Below are 14,575 nucleotides of genomic sequence, written 5' to 3' on the forward strand. Positions count from 1 at the left end.
CGGGGTTACATAAATATTTTAAGCAGTTTGGTTGAAAACATGGAGAAATATTTCTTCTTTTCTTTGTAAACTTGTTAGACCTCAAAGTGGGCATATACTATCATGTGCATACGTACGTATGTGCTAAAAACGCTTATGCAAATTAGTGAATGTCTTTTAAGAGCAGCGCTGGTCATAAATATTAACAAATCCACACGAATTCTCAATAAATAAAGCACTATAGTTACTATCGAAATAGCTAATTAAGGTAATCGTTTGCCACTTGGTTTGCCATCGGCTATAAAAGCCACTAACCGATAGACATATACATACAATAATATAATAGAATACTCTCATATTATTTTTCATATTTATCTACATATAGTTTTAACACTCAGATTCTTCAGAATTGAGGAGTTCATTAGTTTTTATTGTTTGCATAATCCCAGAAACGCGTCTCTATGTCTGCATAATATTTAACTTTTTTTTTTACTTAATAACACTCTTTCCCCTCTATAATTGATATTGTCTTCGGTTTTGTTAAAATTTATGTAAATGAAATTCTAATTTGCTTTATTTTTTTGCAACTGTTAGACTATCACCTCTTCTTTATATACATATGTACACATATACGCATAAACACAGAAGTATATTTTTATACTCCTGCAACATGTTGCTACAGAGTATTCTAGTTTTGTTCACTTAACGGGTGTATGTATCACCTAAAAATAATCAAGATAGATGTAGGATTATAGCCGGGTGAATGTCTGTCTGTCCGTCCGTCTTAAGTAAAAATTCAAATATCTTGAAGAAGCTTGGTATGCGCGTTCCTTAGTAAAAACAAGAAAAAGCGTTAACTTCGGCTGCACCGAAGCTAATATACCCTTCACAAGTATATTTCTTTTAGTAACTATGTGTCCAGTTTGTATGGAAGCTATATGCTATAGTAATCCGATCTGAACAATTTTTGCGGAGATTATGTTATTAGCTTAAGCAGTAATCCATGTCAAATTTTGTGAAGATACCATGTCAAATGCGAAAGTTTTCCAAACAAGCCATCGATTCCGATCGTTCGGTTTCTATGCCAGTTATATGCTTTAGTGAGCCGATCTGAACAATTTCTTTCGATATTACATTGTTTCTATATATAAATTTCTTGAAGATATATCGTTAAATGAGGAAGTTTCCCATACAAGCATTTGATTCCGATCATTCAGTTTGTATGACAGCTATATGCTATAGTGAACCGATCTGAACAATTTCTTCGGGAAATACATTGTTGCTTTAGAAAATAATGCATACCAAATTTCGTGAACAGAGTTTGTCAAATGTGAAAGTTTTGCATACAAAAACTTGATGCCGATCGTTCAATTTGTATGGCAGCTATATGTTATAGTGGTCCGATATCGATTATCGACAAATGAGCAGCTCCTTGAAGAGAAAATGATGTTTACAAAATTTCAAAACGATATCTTAAAAACGGAGGGACTAATTCGTATATATACAGACGGACGGACGGATACTGATCATTTGAATATATACTTCATTGGGTCCCCGACGCTTCCTTCTGGGTGTTACAAACTTCGTGACAAATTTAATATACCCTGTTCAGTGTATAAAAGTACGAATTCGTAGATGGGCGTAATCGGATCACTGCTAAGCCCACAAAACGCCATTAACCGAAAACCGAAATTTTAAAGTCCCATAACTTAGCACTACCTTAAGATATTAAACTGTAATTTGGTACAGTGGATCGCAAACTTAAAAAAGGTGGGCATGGTCTCAACAACCAAATTTAATTAACACAAATATTATAAGAACTATCGATAGTCTGAAAATGGTTGACATCAGGAGATAACACCGCCAACTCCCCATATAACTTTACTGTTCAAAGCTACTAAATTCGCTATAAAACTATAACTAATTATGTCAGAGACATTAAATTTTACCTCTGATATGGTATGAGAGGTCTTTAAGGGAGGCGCTGTGAAAATTGGAATGTGGACGCAGTATCTTTTCACTTTTTGGTGAAATCACATATCTCAGGATCCGACAGACCCGACAGACCGATTTTGTATATTTAATATGTAGCATTGTTCTTATATTCCTACATTACAGTGCGGAAATCAGCGAAATCGGACTACAACCAAGCCTACATCCCATATTACACAATTTTGAATTACATTTGATTCTTTCAATTTCCAGTACACAAATCAAGAAGCAATTAATATAACAGAATAAAACTTAGCACGAATAATGCTTTTAGAGTGTGCCACCAAAAATTGTCCAAGTCCAACCAAAACTGCTTAATCCCCTAGCTACCGAATATGTGGACCCTAGTATCAGTAGTTGACTTTTGACCGAAAATATCGATCAATGTTTGGCATATACAATTGAACTGGGCCAATACTTCCTGAGCCCGCATATAACTACTATAAAGATTTTCGAACTTTCGGGTGACTTTTCCTGCATATATTAGCCAATCTGTGAGTTATATAAATGAAAACGAAGAGCTTGTTTTACTCAAAACAATGTAAATTAGGCGGAACTTGACCTAGCTCCCATATAATATTATCAGGGTTTCCGAACATCCGGCTGAATTTACTTCATATGATTAGTGATCGTATGGCATGATAATAGGTAATAGATAACATAGGGTCGATACTACCCCAACTCCCATATACTACATACGTATCACGATTTCTGTTTTTTTAACAAACCTTACGCCGAATATGTCGGTCAGTGTATAGTATATGTAAATGTACATAAAATTGTTTATATTCCGATCTTTTGGTTCATGTTTGATATCTAAGGCATTTCCTTGGCTTTGATTCTTGCAAGTAGCCAGAAAATAAAACATTCGGTTGCACCCGAACTTAGCCCTTCCTTTCTTTTTGTGTGTCTTTTTACGAAGCACCGATCGCCCGCTCATACAATCGATGAGTGCCAACTTTAGATTTTATATGTATCAAAGAGTTATAAATTAAGACAAACAGGTTCTCAGACTTTTACTAAACTAAGGGGAATGGTCCATTTAAATACTGAGAACTAGTCTTCAAAGCTAGCAATGACTTATCAAGATTGAAATAATATTTAAAAAAAAGCATGGTTGAAGATGACTTGTGCACGCGCAATATAAAGATTTATGAGGATAGAACGCGCGCTTGCTTTTAAATAAGTTAGTCGGAATAATAATGCTATTGAATGATTCATGACCATGCTCTAACATAAAGTATGAAAAGTTCGACGCGTTTGATTGCAATATCTCTGTTGAACGTTCTTTGAAGGGTAGAATTAGAAAAAGAACTGATTTACAGTTGTCTATATTTAATGATACTTAGTATAGCGACCGAATTATTTTTAAAGGTTGAAAATTTTAAAATGGGTGAGCTCGGATAGATAAGATAAGATAGACAAAGCGATCAATGTAACAAATTTTAGTAAAAACATGTAAGGAAGAGCTAAGTTCGAGTATAACCGAATATTTCATACTCTCGCAACTTACACGGATTAAAGCCAGGGAAGTACCGTCAGTTACGTAAGGCTTATTAGTTATATGGGATCTAGGGCGAGTTTTCACCCGATTTCATTCATTTTAAGCTCAAAGCTGCACCGTTATAAGAAAAACACGCTATCTCAATTTTATTATAATAACTTACATCTCATATATGTATATGGTACAAAGTCGCCCGGAAGTTCGAAAATCTTTATATTTGATACTAGCTGACCCGGCGAACTTCGCCCCGCCCAATTTTTATTTTTTTTGGAAGTCGTAGACTCGTATAACTTTACCACAAATAATATAAACTTCAAACAACGCATTTTCATTTAATGTTTTTAATGTTTGTAGCGCCATCTACTGTAGCATAGCGCACTCAATACCGCTGTTAGCGCCACTAACTGGTGGATAGCTCTTTGCTAATAATAAACAAATAATTTGCAATAAATAAATAATGCGACTATAAGGAGAATTATAAACTATCCTATCTTTCAAGTTGGACCAAACTGCACACAGTGTTAAAAATTTCATTAAAATCGGTTCAGTAGTTTAGGAGTCCATCGCAAACAAACAATGTGACACGTGATTTTTATATATTAAGATAATGGCGCTTAGGGAAGTATTGTCCCTTTCAACCCATTTGTAACACACAGACATGCTGCTATCAAGAAAGGATTCTCCCAGTTTTATGTTGATTTCCGCTGATTTTCGGTGAAATTGGACGGCAGCCACACCTATTTCTCATGTAATACAATTTTAAATTCCATTTGAAACTTTCACTTTCCAGCACAGAAATCAAGAATGAATTAAAATATAAGGCTTAAACTTTGCACCAATAGTGCATTTGTGATGTGCCACCTGTTGACTTTATACCGCATACGTCAGCCAATATGTGAGTTATCTTGATACAATTGAGAGAGCGTGTTTTTCTTATAACGGTGCATATTTGTTCTTGGATGTATGAAATCGGGTAAAAACTTGCCCCAGACCCCATATAACTAACAACTTTTATGTACCTGTAGGTATTTTCCCGGCTTTATTACTTGTAAGTTGCAAGAGTATGAAATGTTCTGCCATCCCTACTTGTTAAGAATATCGTTATATCGAGAGTGAATGGGGTTATCATTCGGTTTCATCTATTTTTACACTGTCGATAGGAGTTCTTATAATATTTGCGCTTGGCGAATTTGATTGTTGAAGCTTTATTGATTTAGGAGTCATGTACATTAAACTTATTAGAGGGCGGGTCCATGCCTACTTTCTAAAACAATGTTTACTCACAGGTGCCACTTGTATTTTAAATAAGTGGTAAGTTATGGTACTTTATAAGTTTTCGGTTAATTTCTTTTTGTGGGTGTGGATGGGTGTGGAAGCCCTATTACGCCCATCTACGAACTCGTCCTTACATTTTTACCAAGGGACGGTCATACCAAGTTACATCAAGATATGTCATTTTTATTAAGGTTATAACTTGCATGGACGTACGCACAGACAGTCACCCGAATTTCAACTTGTCTCGTCGTCCCCATTTATTTATATATTCATACACTTATATATCTCGCATACTTTTAAGTGATACGTACAACCGTCCACTGAACAAAACTATTATATTCTCTACCAACATGAAACAGAGTGTAATAAAAGACCTGAACATTTTGTTAAGCACAGAAAATTTTTAGCTTTCGGCAATTGGAGAGGAATATATCTGCATCAGAGTTTATATAGTATTAAAAGCTTATGCTGTTGAAGGTTGAATATAATGATTGCGTTAGTATATTTTGGTCTATATGTATGTGTGTATGACTTATATTAAACTCGTTTAAATTCAAACAATCGGAAACAGAAGTGAATTCAAAACAATTGTATCTTTTTTCAGCCTAAAAGTATGTTTATTAGCATATGTACTTTTTTGTATGATTAAAATAATATATGTATGTATATAAGAGCTTGCAGAATATTTTTTTACTAATGCTAGTTAGTCAAAACAAAAAGATCAATCAAAGAAATTATCCCTGGGCCGATCATAATGGTAACCGTCGTCTCGTAAATCCGAACAGAGGTTTACTTTGGTCATATCAGGAGTGCATATAACTTCAACCGAGTATATAGCTTTATCAGTCTCCGGTATTGGTTGGTCTATTACAAGCTCCAATATTTCGTCGACGTCACTGACTTCAGTGCTTATATCATTTAAAAGAGGAAAACTGTTAGCCACATTTAATTTAGACCCCGGAGAGTTTACATTAACTTGTGTGTGAAAAATAGATTCTGGTGCATTTGAATAACTTTTGAATCGTTTACCTGATTTATTATTTATATATGATTTATATTCAACGACGATAGTAGGTGAAATAAATGCTGATCCGACATTCTCGTCTTTCAATTTAATCATTGTTTCATGTTTATAATTACGAAGTTGAGAATCGATAATATCCAAAGGCTTTAAAGTAATATAATACACTTCACGATTTCTTGGAGAATTGAATTGAACCGCATTACGATTTCCACTATATGTATTGTTGCTATAAATGTTGTGACCATACATATAATTAATGTAATTAAACATATTGGCATAATTTCGTAAGTATTCCACTGATTTGTTGTCATCTTTTTCAATGCTGTTCTTACGTTCATTATAATATCCATTAGATAGATTCTGCTTGTCGAAATCTGATCGAATGCTAAGATAATTCAAACTCTCATCCTTTATCTGACTTTTTTCCTTTTCAATTTCAATTGGAATAAAATAAATATGCTCATTGACGGATTCTTCTAGAGGCACCACATCACCATAAACGAATATACAACATAATATCATTTGAAGAATAAAAATTACCTTAATAGAAAAACGTTTGATATAATATAATACATGTTTAAAAGAGTGTTTTGTTCAATACGTACTCGTACCATGTTGCACTTTGTATGAATGAATTTAACGGTCTAGTAGACTTCGTCTGAGTTTATACATTTTATATAAAGCAATATAAAAATAATCAAATTAAACTAAGAAACGAACTGCCAAATTGAAAATACTAAATTTTATCATCCATTTTCGATTAATAATGTACATTGTTTTCTCTTAAAACAATGCTGCAAAAAACCGTACCAATAAATAAAATATATCCGGAGTTAAATTTGTTTCAAAAACCACTAAGATGCTAGCAATAACTCTTATTAACCCGTGTCGTAATTAGTTGCATTCAAAGTATTTACCAAAATTCAAAAGCATTCCAGTTGAAAATTGATTGGAAATTTATGTATTTGTAGGAACATTATAAAATCATATACAGGTACAAATTTATAAATTTAAAAAAATTTGCATTGAAATTATTGCATGTTTATTTATATATCTACAAATCGTCAGATATTGCTTATTTTCATATATTGATATTGATAAATATTAAACACGTAACTGGTGCGATCACCGATTATGAAACGATGGGAATTCTTAAGTTTAAATTTGTATTGCAACTGCTTTTATACTATTGTATTATTTGAAAACCACAAAATAATATTTGTACTCGTACTAGTATACACGCAGTCGCAGTTTTTGATTAATAGAAATGAAATTTAAATTTGGTTTTATTTTTTTATAATGCACCAAAACTTGCAATATTTATTTCATTATATTAATAATATTACTTTTGGTGAATTGAGCAAAATAAATGCCCTCTATTTCATACTCTCGTAATTTGCAAGAGAGAAGTAGATGATATAAGGATACATTAGATAAATTGAGTATATAAGGGAAAAGACAACCAAAGGATCGGAAATCGTTATATTGGTGATATAAGTAATATAGTTACCAGGGAACCAAGAACATGATTTTGGTCGGTTTGGCAGGTATATGGTTCAATCTGAAAATTTTATTCGAAGATTTTAGCGTTACTGCGGACAGCAATTCATGCGAAATTCGGAGAAAATATATTGTCAACTAAGAAAATTTTACAGGGCAGCTGAAACTCCGTTTTAGAAATTATAGCGTTACTGCGGACATTAATACTCGTACGTATTCATGCAAAATTTCGTGAAGGTCCATCTTCCAAGCCTTTTTTGATTGTTCATTTTGTATGTAAGCTAAATGCTATCGTGGACCGATATCGGTGCTTCCGACAAATGTACAGCTTGGACTTTCAGTTATGTATAGAAATATTTTATATACGTATTATACAGACTATGCCGTTTTTTGATGAAAAGCAGAATTGCAATCTGTTTTAAATAGTTTCGAAATTAGTATGTTTCGAATCGGCAAATTTAGATAAAATAATAAATTTTGCAGAATATAGGGAATAAAGCTGTGGGACCTTATTTTATTTTCTGTTTTCATAAAGGGTGATCCATTTGGAGTTTCCCTATTTTTTTAAAGAAAAAAAACACAGAAACTTTAAATTTAATGAAGAATTCATTCTTGGAACTTGGGAAGATCGAGCAGCTTCAGTTCTTGCACAAACAGTATTTTGTACGGACGCATATGTCCGAATTGTTGCCGAATCGACTCCTTGCGGTCTTCTTGTACACTCTTAGCTACGGCTGGTATATTTTCTTCTCTGCGTGCTGAACGTGGTCTATTCGGTTGAATAGTATCCACTAAAGAATGCTGGATCTCAAGATTGCGAATAGTACGCTCAGTAGGCCGTTTATGTTGGCCATAAGTTGAAAGGAGCACGCGAAATGCATCTTTAAGTTGAACGATTTGTAACCGTTGCTCAGATGTAAGTCTTTCCATGATGAAGCGCCAAACCATACTGAACAAAAATAACATAATAGCTTGACACGACTCAGGTGTGATGTGTCAAAATAGGGCTATTGAAAAAAGTACCTCTACTGGGATCACGCGTTATATATGGAAAACAAAACCCTGTAATACTTAAGCTTAATTTGTGATCAACAAAAATAATATCAATAATACTGATGTGATAATACTATGCGTAAGAAGCACATTTCCCATCTTCCTGATTGCAGTTTGAAACGCTTAAAACTTTTAATAATTGTTTGCATAAGTTTAATAAAATAAATCTTTAATATGTATATATTATTGCTTATAGGCATACTTTGCATATTTTGTCGCTACAAGTGAACCAATTTATAATTTCTTATAATTCCTGCGGTTGACTTGTCCACTTAGTCACTTCAAAAGAACTACAAGTATATCAAGGCAGTTGTCAAACGTGTTTATTAATAAATCTTATAGTTTTTTTCTATTTAGTTTACAACAACATATAGATTTGTTATAGTATGCGCTTCTCATAACTTTTTATAAACTCGTTAGACAGCATTAGGTAACATGTTTGAATTCACATAAGGGTTAAACCAACTTTAGTCCATCTGATTTTCGTAAATTTAACCACAACTGCTCTAATACAAGCAGGAATTTCACGTCTCACTACTGAATCTTAAATTATGCTCAATACTAGAAATTCCATAAGAAAACTTGTCCCCATCATGTCATCAAAAGCAAATCAAAGCATGGTGAATTATCATACATATCATCTTAATTCTTAAAAGTGAAGATTGCATGGATATCTTCTAGAGAAGGAATACATTTTAAAAATATCTTAAATAAAAATAGGAATAGCAGTAGTATTAAAAATTACGCTATAACATACATTTTTCCTTTATTCACTTTCTCATAATTATTTTATTTTTAGAGTTTTGTACAGGTTCATTTTAAAATTTGCGTATTATCTGAATATGTTCTTACTCTTCTGACCGTTATTGAGAAATCCTCAACATACATACTTATGTATATAATATTTAAAAAGATACTAAAATATATATTGTATATATCTACATATTAAATAATATGTTTTTATTTCAGCAGTATGGTAATGAAAGAACGTCACACAACTACAACAAAGCATCATCAGCGGTCGCATTCAATTCTAATTAAAACCAGAACGTAGATGGAACAAAAAAGGAAAACAAAAGCACAAAAGTTGTTGGTTAATTTAATCATGCCAAAATATATCATTTAAGAATTTTATTTTGGGTGTCGGCCGCGAAGCCGGTTAGATTGCTTCTTTTCAAAACCTCTCTCTTATTAACTGGCTTAACATGTTGCTCATCGATAAAATTGCCATAACAAAAATGAATATTAGTGTATTTGGTGACGGTGAAGAATTCCCGCCAGCCATCAAACCATCCCTATCCTTACCATAGTAGTGAGTTTGCTCTGATATAAATAATTTCCACATCTGAATGTTAAACACAGTCAGTCGTCTACATTCATCGTGTGGATTAGAATTAGACAAGAAAGAATGGTAAGCATTGGGTCACATATTTGCACGATAATAATGAAGTCAGACTTTTTTACTTGTGTAAATTAAACTAAAATAAATGTATGTGTTATCTTTGCAGCGATTACTATTAGCCTTTACTTTGGTGGCGGCAGTCACAGCTGATGTGTCCCACCTTTTCTCGCACAGCGATAACCTTCAGGATGATGGATATCACTACAATAAACCAAGCGGTGGAGCAATTGTAGATATCCCGGCTTCCCATAGGCACTCTGCTTCAGCTCCATCTCAAACATATTCAGGAGCCTCAGGCTATCAAGGTGCTGCATCTTATCACTCTAGCTCATCTTTTAGCTCTGGAGGAGCTCCTGCAGCCTCATATGGATCAGTTGGGTCTAGTGGCTCTTCTTATCAAGCAGCTTCAGCTCCTGCTGCTGTTTACTCAAGTGGCTCATCTTACCAATCGGCCTCAGCTCCTGCTGCATCTGGATCATATTCGGGTAGTTCAACTTACTACGCAGGAGCAGCATCAGCTCCAGCATCTTCTTACTCAAGCGGCCCCTCCTATCAAACATCTTCAGGCACAACACATGGTTCTAAGTACCAAGCTGCCTCAGCTCCAGCACCTTCTTATTCACATAGTTCGAATTATCAATCCGCTTCAGCACCTACTTCATCTTATTCTACTGCTTCTACCCACCATGCAGCTCCCTCTGCATCGTCTTATCAAGCAGTTTCAGCACCCACAACTTCTTATTCACAAGGCGGATCTCACCAAGCTACATCTTCATATCAAGCCGCTTCTGCTCCTGTCGCCTCGTATGGGTCATCTTATCAATCTGCTTCTGCTCCCACCAATTCCTACTCACATAGCTCGAGTCATCAAGCCGCTTCAGCTCCAGTTGCATCCTATTCCGGCAGCTCATCTAACCGAGTTTCTTCAAATATTGGTGGTGCTGGTTCTTTCGCCAGCTCGTCTTCTTCTGCTTCAGTTTCGTCCCGTTTCGGTGCTGGCGCAAAAGATGAAAGTGGATACCATTATGAGACTCCCAAAACCCCATTTGAAAGTCGACCGGAACCTGTAAAAGAATATTTACCGCCACCAGCACCAAAAAGGCCTCCACCACCACCGCCGCCAGCACCCAAACGTCCACCACCACCTCCGCCAGCACCTAAGCGTCCACCGCCACCTCCACCACCACCACCACCATCTCCACCAAAAGAATATCTGCCACCCGCACCAACCAATAAACCAGCTCCCCCCGCGCGCCCTCCACCACCACCTCCACCAGCTCCAAAACGTCCACCTCCCTCACCACCAAAAGAGTATCTCCCTCCACCACCAACAAATAAACCAGCACCACCAGCGCGTCCTCCACCACCACCATCACCACCAAAGGAATATCTTCCACCATCCTCTGGACCGAAAGGATACACTTATCCTAATGATCCACAGCCACCTTTCACTTCCTAAGCAAAATCGCCGAGAATAGCTAAAGAGACTCTATCTAGTATTAGTCAACTATAACATATATTTTTTGTTAATGAAGAGATTTCCTTCTATATCTTTTCCCCGTACAGCCCTAAGAAGCCGATTACATTTTAAATCAATAAAGTTTCTACATTGAAAATTATTTTCCAATGTTTCAATTAACATCTAGTATTACATAACACTCATTTATTAGGTAGGCATATACAAACATGTAGAGTAAAACCGTCAAAAAAAAAACAACACATAAAATTAAATTCGGGTGTAACCGAACATTTTATACTCCCGCAATTTTCATATGAGAAAGCGGTTCAGTTGTTATCAAAAGTTTATATTAAACAAGTAAGTGCTAAGTTCACCTTCGTTATTTTAAAGGATCAACGGCGAGAAAAAATTAAAAAGGCTGTAACTTAAGTAAAAATTTAGATATCTTGATGAAACTTTGTATGCAGATTTCTTAGTACAAAAAAAGTTCGCGTTCGTAGATGAGCGTAATCGACCCACTGCCACGCCCACAAATCGCCATTAGCCGAGAACCTATAAAGTGCCATAACTAAGCACTAAATTAAGATATAAAACTCATATTTGGCACAGGGGATTGCAATAGATAGCGGCACTTGTGAGAGAAAAATTATGAAAAAGTGGGCGTAGACCCGCACTCTAATAAGTTTAAAGTACATAGTAAACCACTAAAGCTACAACAACCAAATTCGCTCGGCACGACTATTACAAGCACTGTACCTATAATGTGAAAATTGATAAAATGAAACCCCCGTTCACTCCCCATGTAACAATATTGTTCAAAACTACTAAAAAAACTAAAAGTGCGATAAATCAATAACTAAATGCGTAAGAGACGCAAAAATTTGTCGTCGGGATGGTATGACATAGCTTTATAGGGGCCGGTGTAAAAATTGGACAATGGACGGGATACCGCCCACTATTTGCTGAAATACTATATCTCGAGACTCGACTAACCGATTTTCACAATGTTTGGTACGTGGCCTTCTTTTTATATTCCCAGGTCACACTCTGAAAATGGGCAAAATCGGACAACCAGGCCTACTTTCCATATAGCACAATTATAAATTCCACTAGATTCTTTTGCTTTGCAGTACACAAATTATGAAGCAATTAATATAATGGGATTAAACTTCGCACGAATAATGAATTTTGTGTTTGCCACTTTATGACCAAAAATTGTTCAAATCCAATAAAAACTGTTCAAGTTGGACCTCGGTGACATTTAGATGACTTTTGGTCGAAAATGTCGGTATATAAAACTGAAATTAAGGGATAACTCTTTTCTTATAATGTTTTTATGTTTGTACTTTGAAAAAAAAACTAGTAAAACCAAAGTATTCTGCATTTGCCACAAATACTTTTTGCATTAGAAACGTGCCCAAATACTTTGAGCATTTGTTTTAAAAGTGCAAACACTGTTGAAGTAAATGCGTCAAGTATTTAAATTAACAGGGGAACACTTTTGATCGAAATACGGGGCACTGTTGTAGCGAATACTTATATATTTATGTTAACAGTAGAAGTATTTGAGATTAACAGTAATTGCTCTTGATTCAAATGTAATCGTATTTGCTTTATTGTAGGCTTTTCGCAAATGTCGTCTTTTATATAAAAAAAAATCACTGAGGAAGTCCCTTTTAAGGGGTTACATGGGTTTCACAGTTTCAAAAAATCGAAAAAAAATTTTTTATCTTATTAAATTTTATAACATTTCTAGAATATTGTTCTAAATTTTCAAGTTGATCTGATCAATACTTTCGGAGATACAACCCTGAGAACTTGTGCGCTCGAGGCAATCTAGGCTAAGTGCGCCGTCTTTAAGCGCGTTTTTCTCCAAACTGTGTTTTCAAAGTCGGTTGTCAAGATTTCTGGCGAACTACTCAACCGATCTTGATGAAATTTTACACAGGTCTTCGAGATATCATTTACAAGATCTTGAACGAAGGATTTTCTTTTTTTTTTAATTACAACTATTAAAAAAAAAAATGTCGAGAAATTTTCATCGAAATTTGCATTTTTTTATAAAACGTCTGCTAAAAATCCAATTTTCATTTTTTTCTTTTTCCTTCGTCCAATACCCAGTTTATTATCTTTACTAAAACACGTATTTTTTATTTTTATTTCTGATGATCCTGAAAGAAGTTCTGCTGACAACGCAGATGCACCTTTTTTCCGAGGGACTGCCGGCAATGGCGTCGTAATGACTGCCATTTTGATTTTTTTTTTTTGAAAATTTTACAAAATGTTTACTAAACATGAATCTTTTAAATAAAAAAAAATCATTAAAATATTTTATTTTTTATATGTAAAAAAAATTATTGAAAAAAGACCGTGTTTTGCCCGAGGAAACCCATGTAACCCCTTAAACAGCCTCCGTAAGCAGCGGACGATGCGGCAGGCACACTAATGCAAATGCAAACTTTTGCGTAGCTTCACTAAACGCGAAATGTCTTGAAGTAATCACTTTCACTTAAATTAATACTTTCAGCACATATACATATTTACCTATAAAACCCAAATTAAAGTATTTGCGCACGCAACACGTTTCTGTTAGAATGATCGATGGAAAAATGTAAGGGTCAACTTCCCTGTCATCGTATGGAGAAACAGTAAAATTAAATGCGAAATGGTTATGACAAATACTTTTACATTTAAAAAACTGTAATCAAAAGAAAATTAAATACGAAACCTTTAAAACAACTATTTTGATATTAGATTTTAATAAGATGATTTTTAAAAGCACAGCCACTTTTGATTCAAAAGTGCCGCATTTAAAAAAAGTATTTGAATCAAGAGCAAAGTATTTCCGTCAAGAGTTTTGCTGTTGAAATACTTTTGTTTTACTATACTTTAACTGCAGAAAGTATTTGATTTAACTGCGGGTTTTTTTTTCAGTGTATGTGAAAAATGGGTTGAATCGGACCAATATTTCCCTTAGTCCCCATATACTTAATATAAAGATAATCGAACTTCAGAGTGACTTTCCTCACTTGTTACTCATGCTATTGTTTGTACAGACCGACATTAACTCGGAATTCAACTCCTCTAGTCAACCTTATGTATCTACATATATCTATCTCGGTTAGTTTTAGTGTTAGAAACAACCGTTAGTTGAACACAACTATTATATTCTCAGTTGCAACATGTTTTGAGATTAAGGTATCGTCTTCATAACTGCCCTTTCCTCCTTGCATTTATTCTATGCATATGTGTTTAAAGCTGGAATCCAGAAGTTGAAAACTATTAACCAGCATTACTGGTGTTACATTTCCAGCATGAGTATTGATTAATTCTCTTCAAGCTTCTTTTTAATTTGTTAGTATCTTCTCCTCGTATTTTTTATTACAT

The 14,575-nt window shown here is 34.5% G+C and overlaps 2 protein-coding genes across 2 annotated transcripts; one reads left to right on the plus strand and one right to left on the minus strand.

Annotated features, from left to right (window-relative positions):
* Positions 1-5,385: 5,385 nt before the first annotated feature.
* LOC115066598 (uncharacterized) lies at positions 5,386-6,415 on the minus strand. Its single transcript, XM_029553032.2, has 2 exons — positions 6,380-6,415; positions 5,386-6,314 (listed from the first exon to the last, which is right to left on the minus strand). The coding sequence occupies exons 1-2, from the start codon at positions 6,386-6,388 to the stop codon at positions 5,472-5,474; spliced, it is 852 nt and encodes a 283-aa protein (XP_029408892.2). The 5' UTR covers positions 6,389-6,415; the 3' UTR covers positions 5,386-5,471.
* A 3,163-nt stretch (positions 6,416-9,578) lies between these two features.
* LOC105232778 (uncharacterized) lies at positions 9,579-11,348 on the plus strand. The gene is made up of 2 exons (XM_011214603.3): positions 9,579-9,738; positions 9,836-11,348. The coding sequence occupies exons 1-2, from the start codon at positions 9,736-9,738 to the stop codon at positions 11,186-11,188; spliced, it is 1,356 nt and encodes a 451-aa protein (XP_011212905.2). The 5' UTR covers positions 9,579-9,735; the 3' UTR covers positions 11,189-11,348.
* Positions 11,349-14,575: the final 3,227 nt, after the last annotated feature.

The sequence above is a fragment of the Bactrocera dorsalis genome, chromosome 5 (genome assembly GCF_023373825.1).
Source record: "Bactrocera dorsalis isolate Fly_Bdor chromosome 5, ASM2337382v1, whole genome shotgun sequence".
Taxonomy (NCBI): domain Eukaryota; kingdom Metazoa; phylum Arthropoda; class Insecta; order Diptera; family Tephritidae; genus Bactrocera; species Bactrocera dorsalis.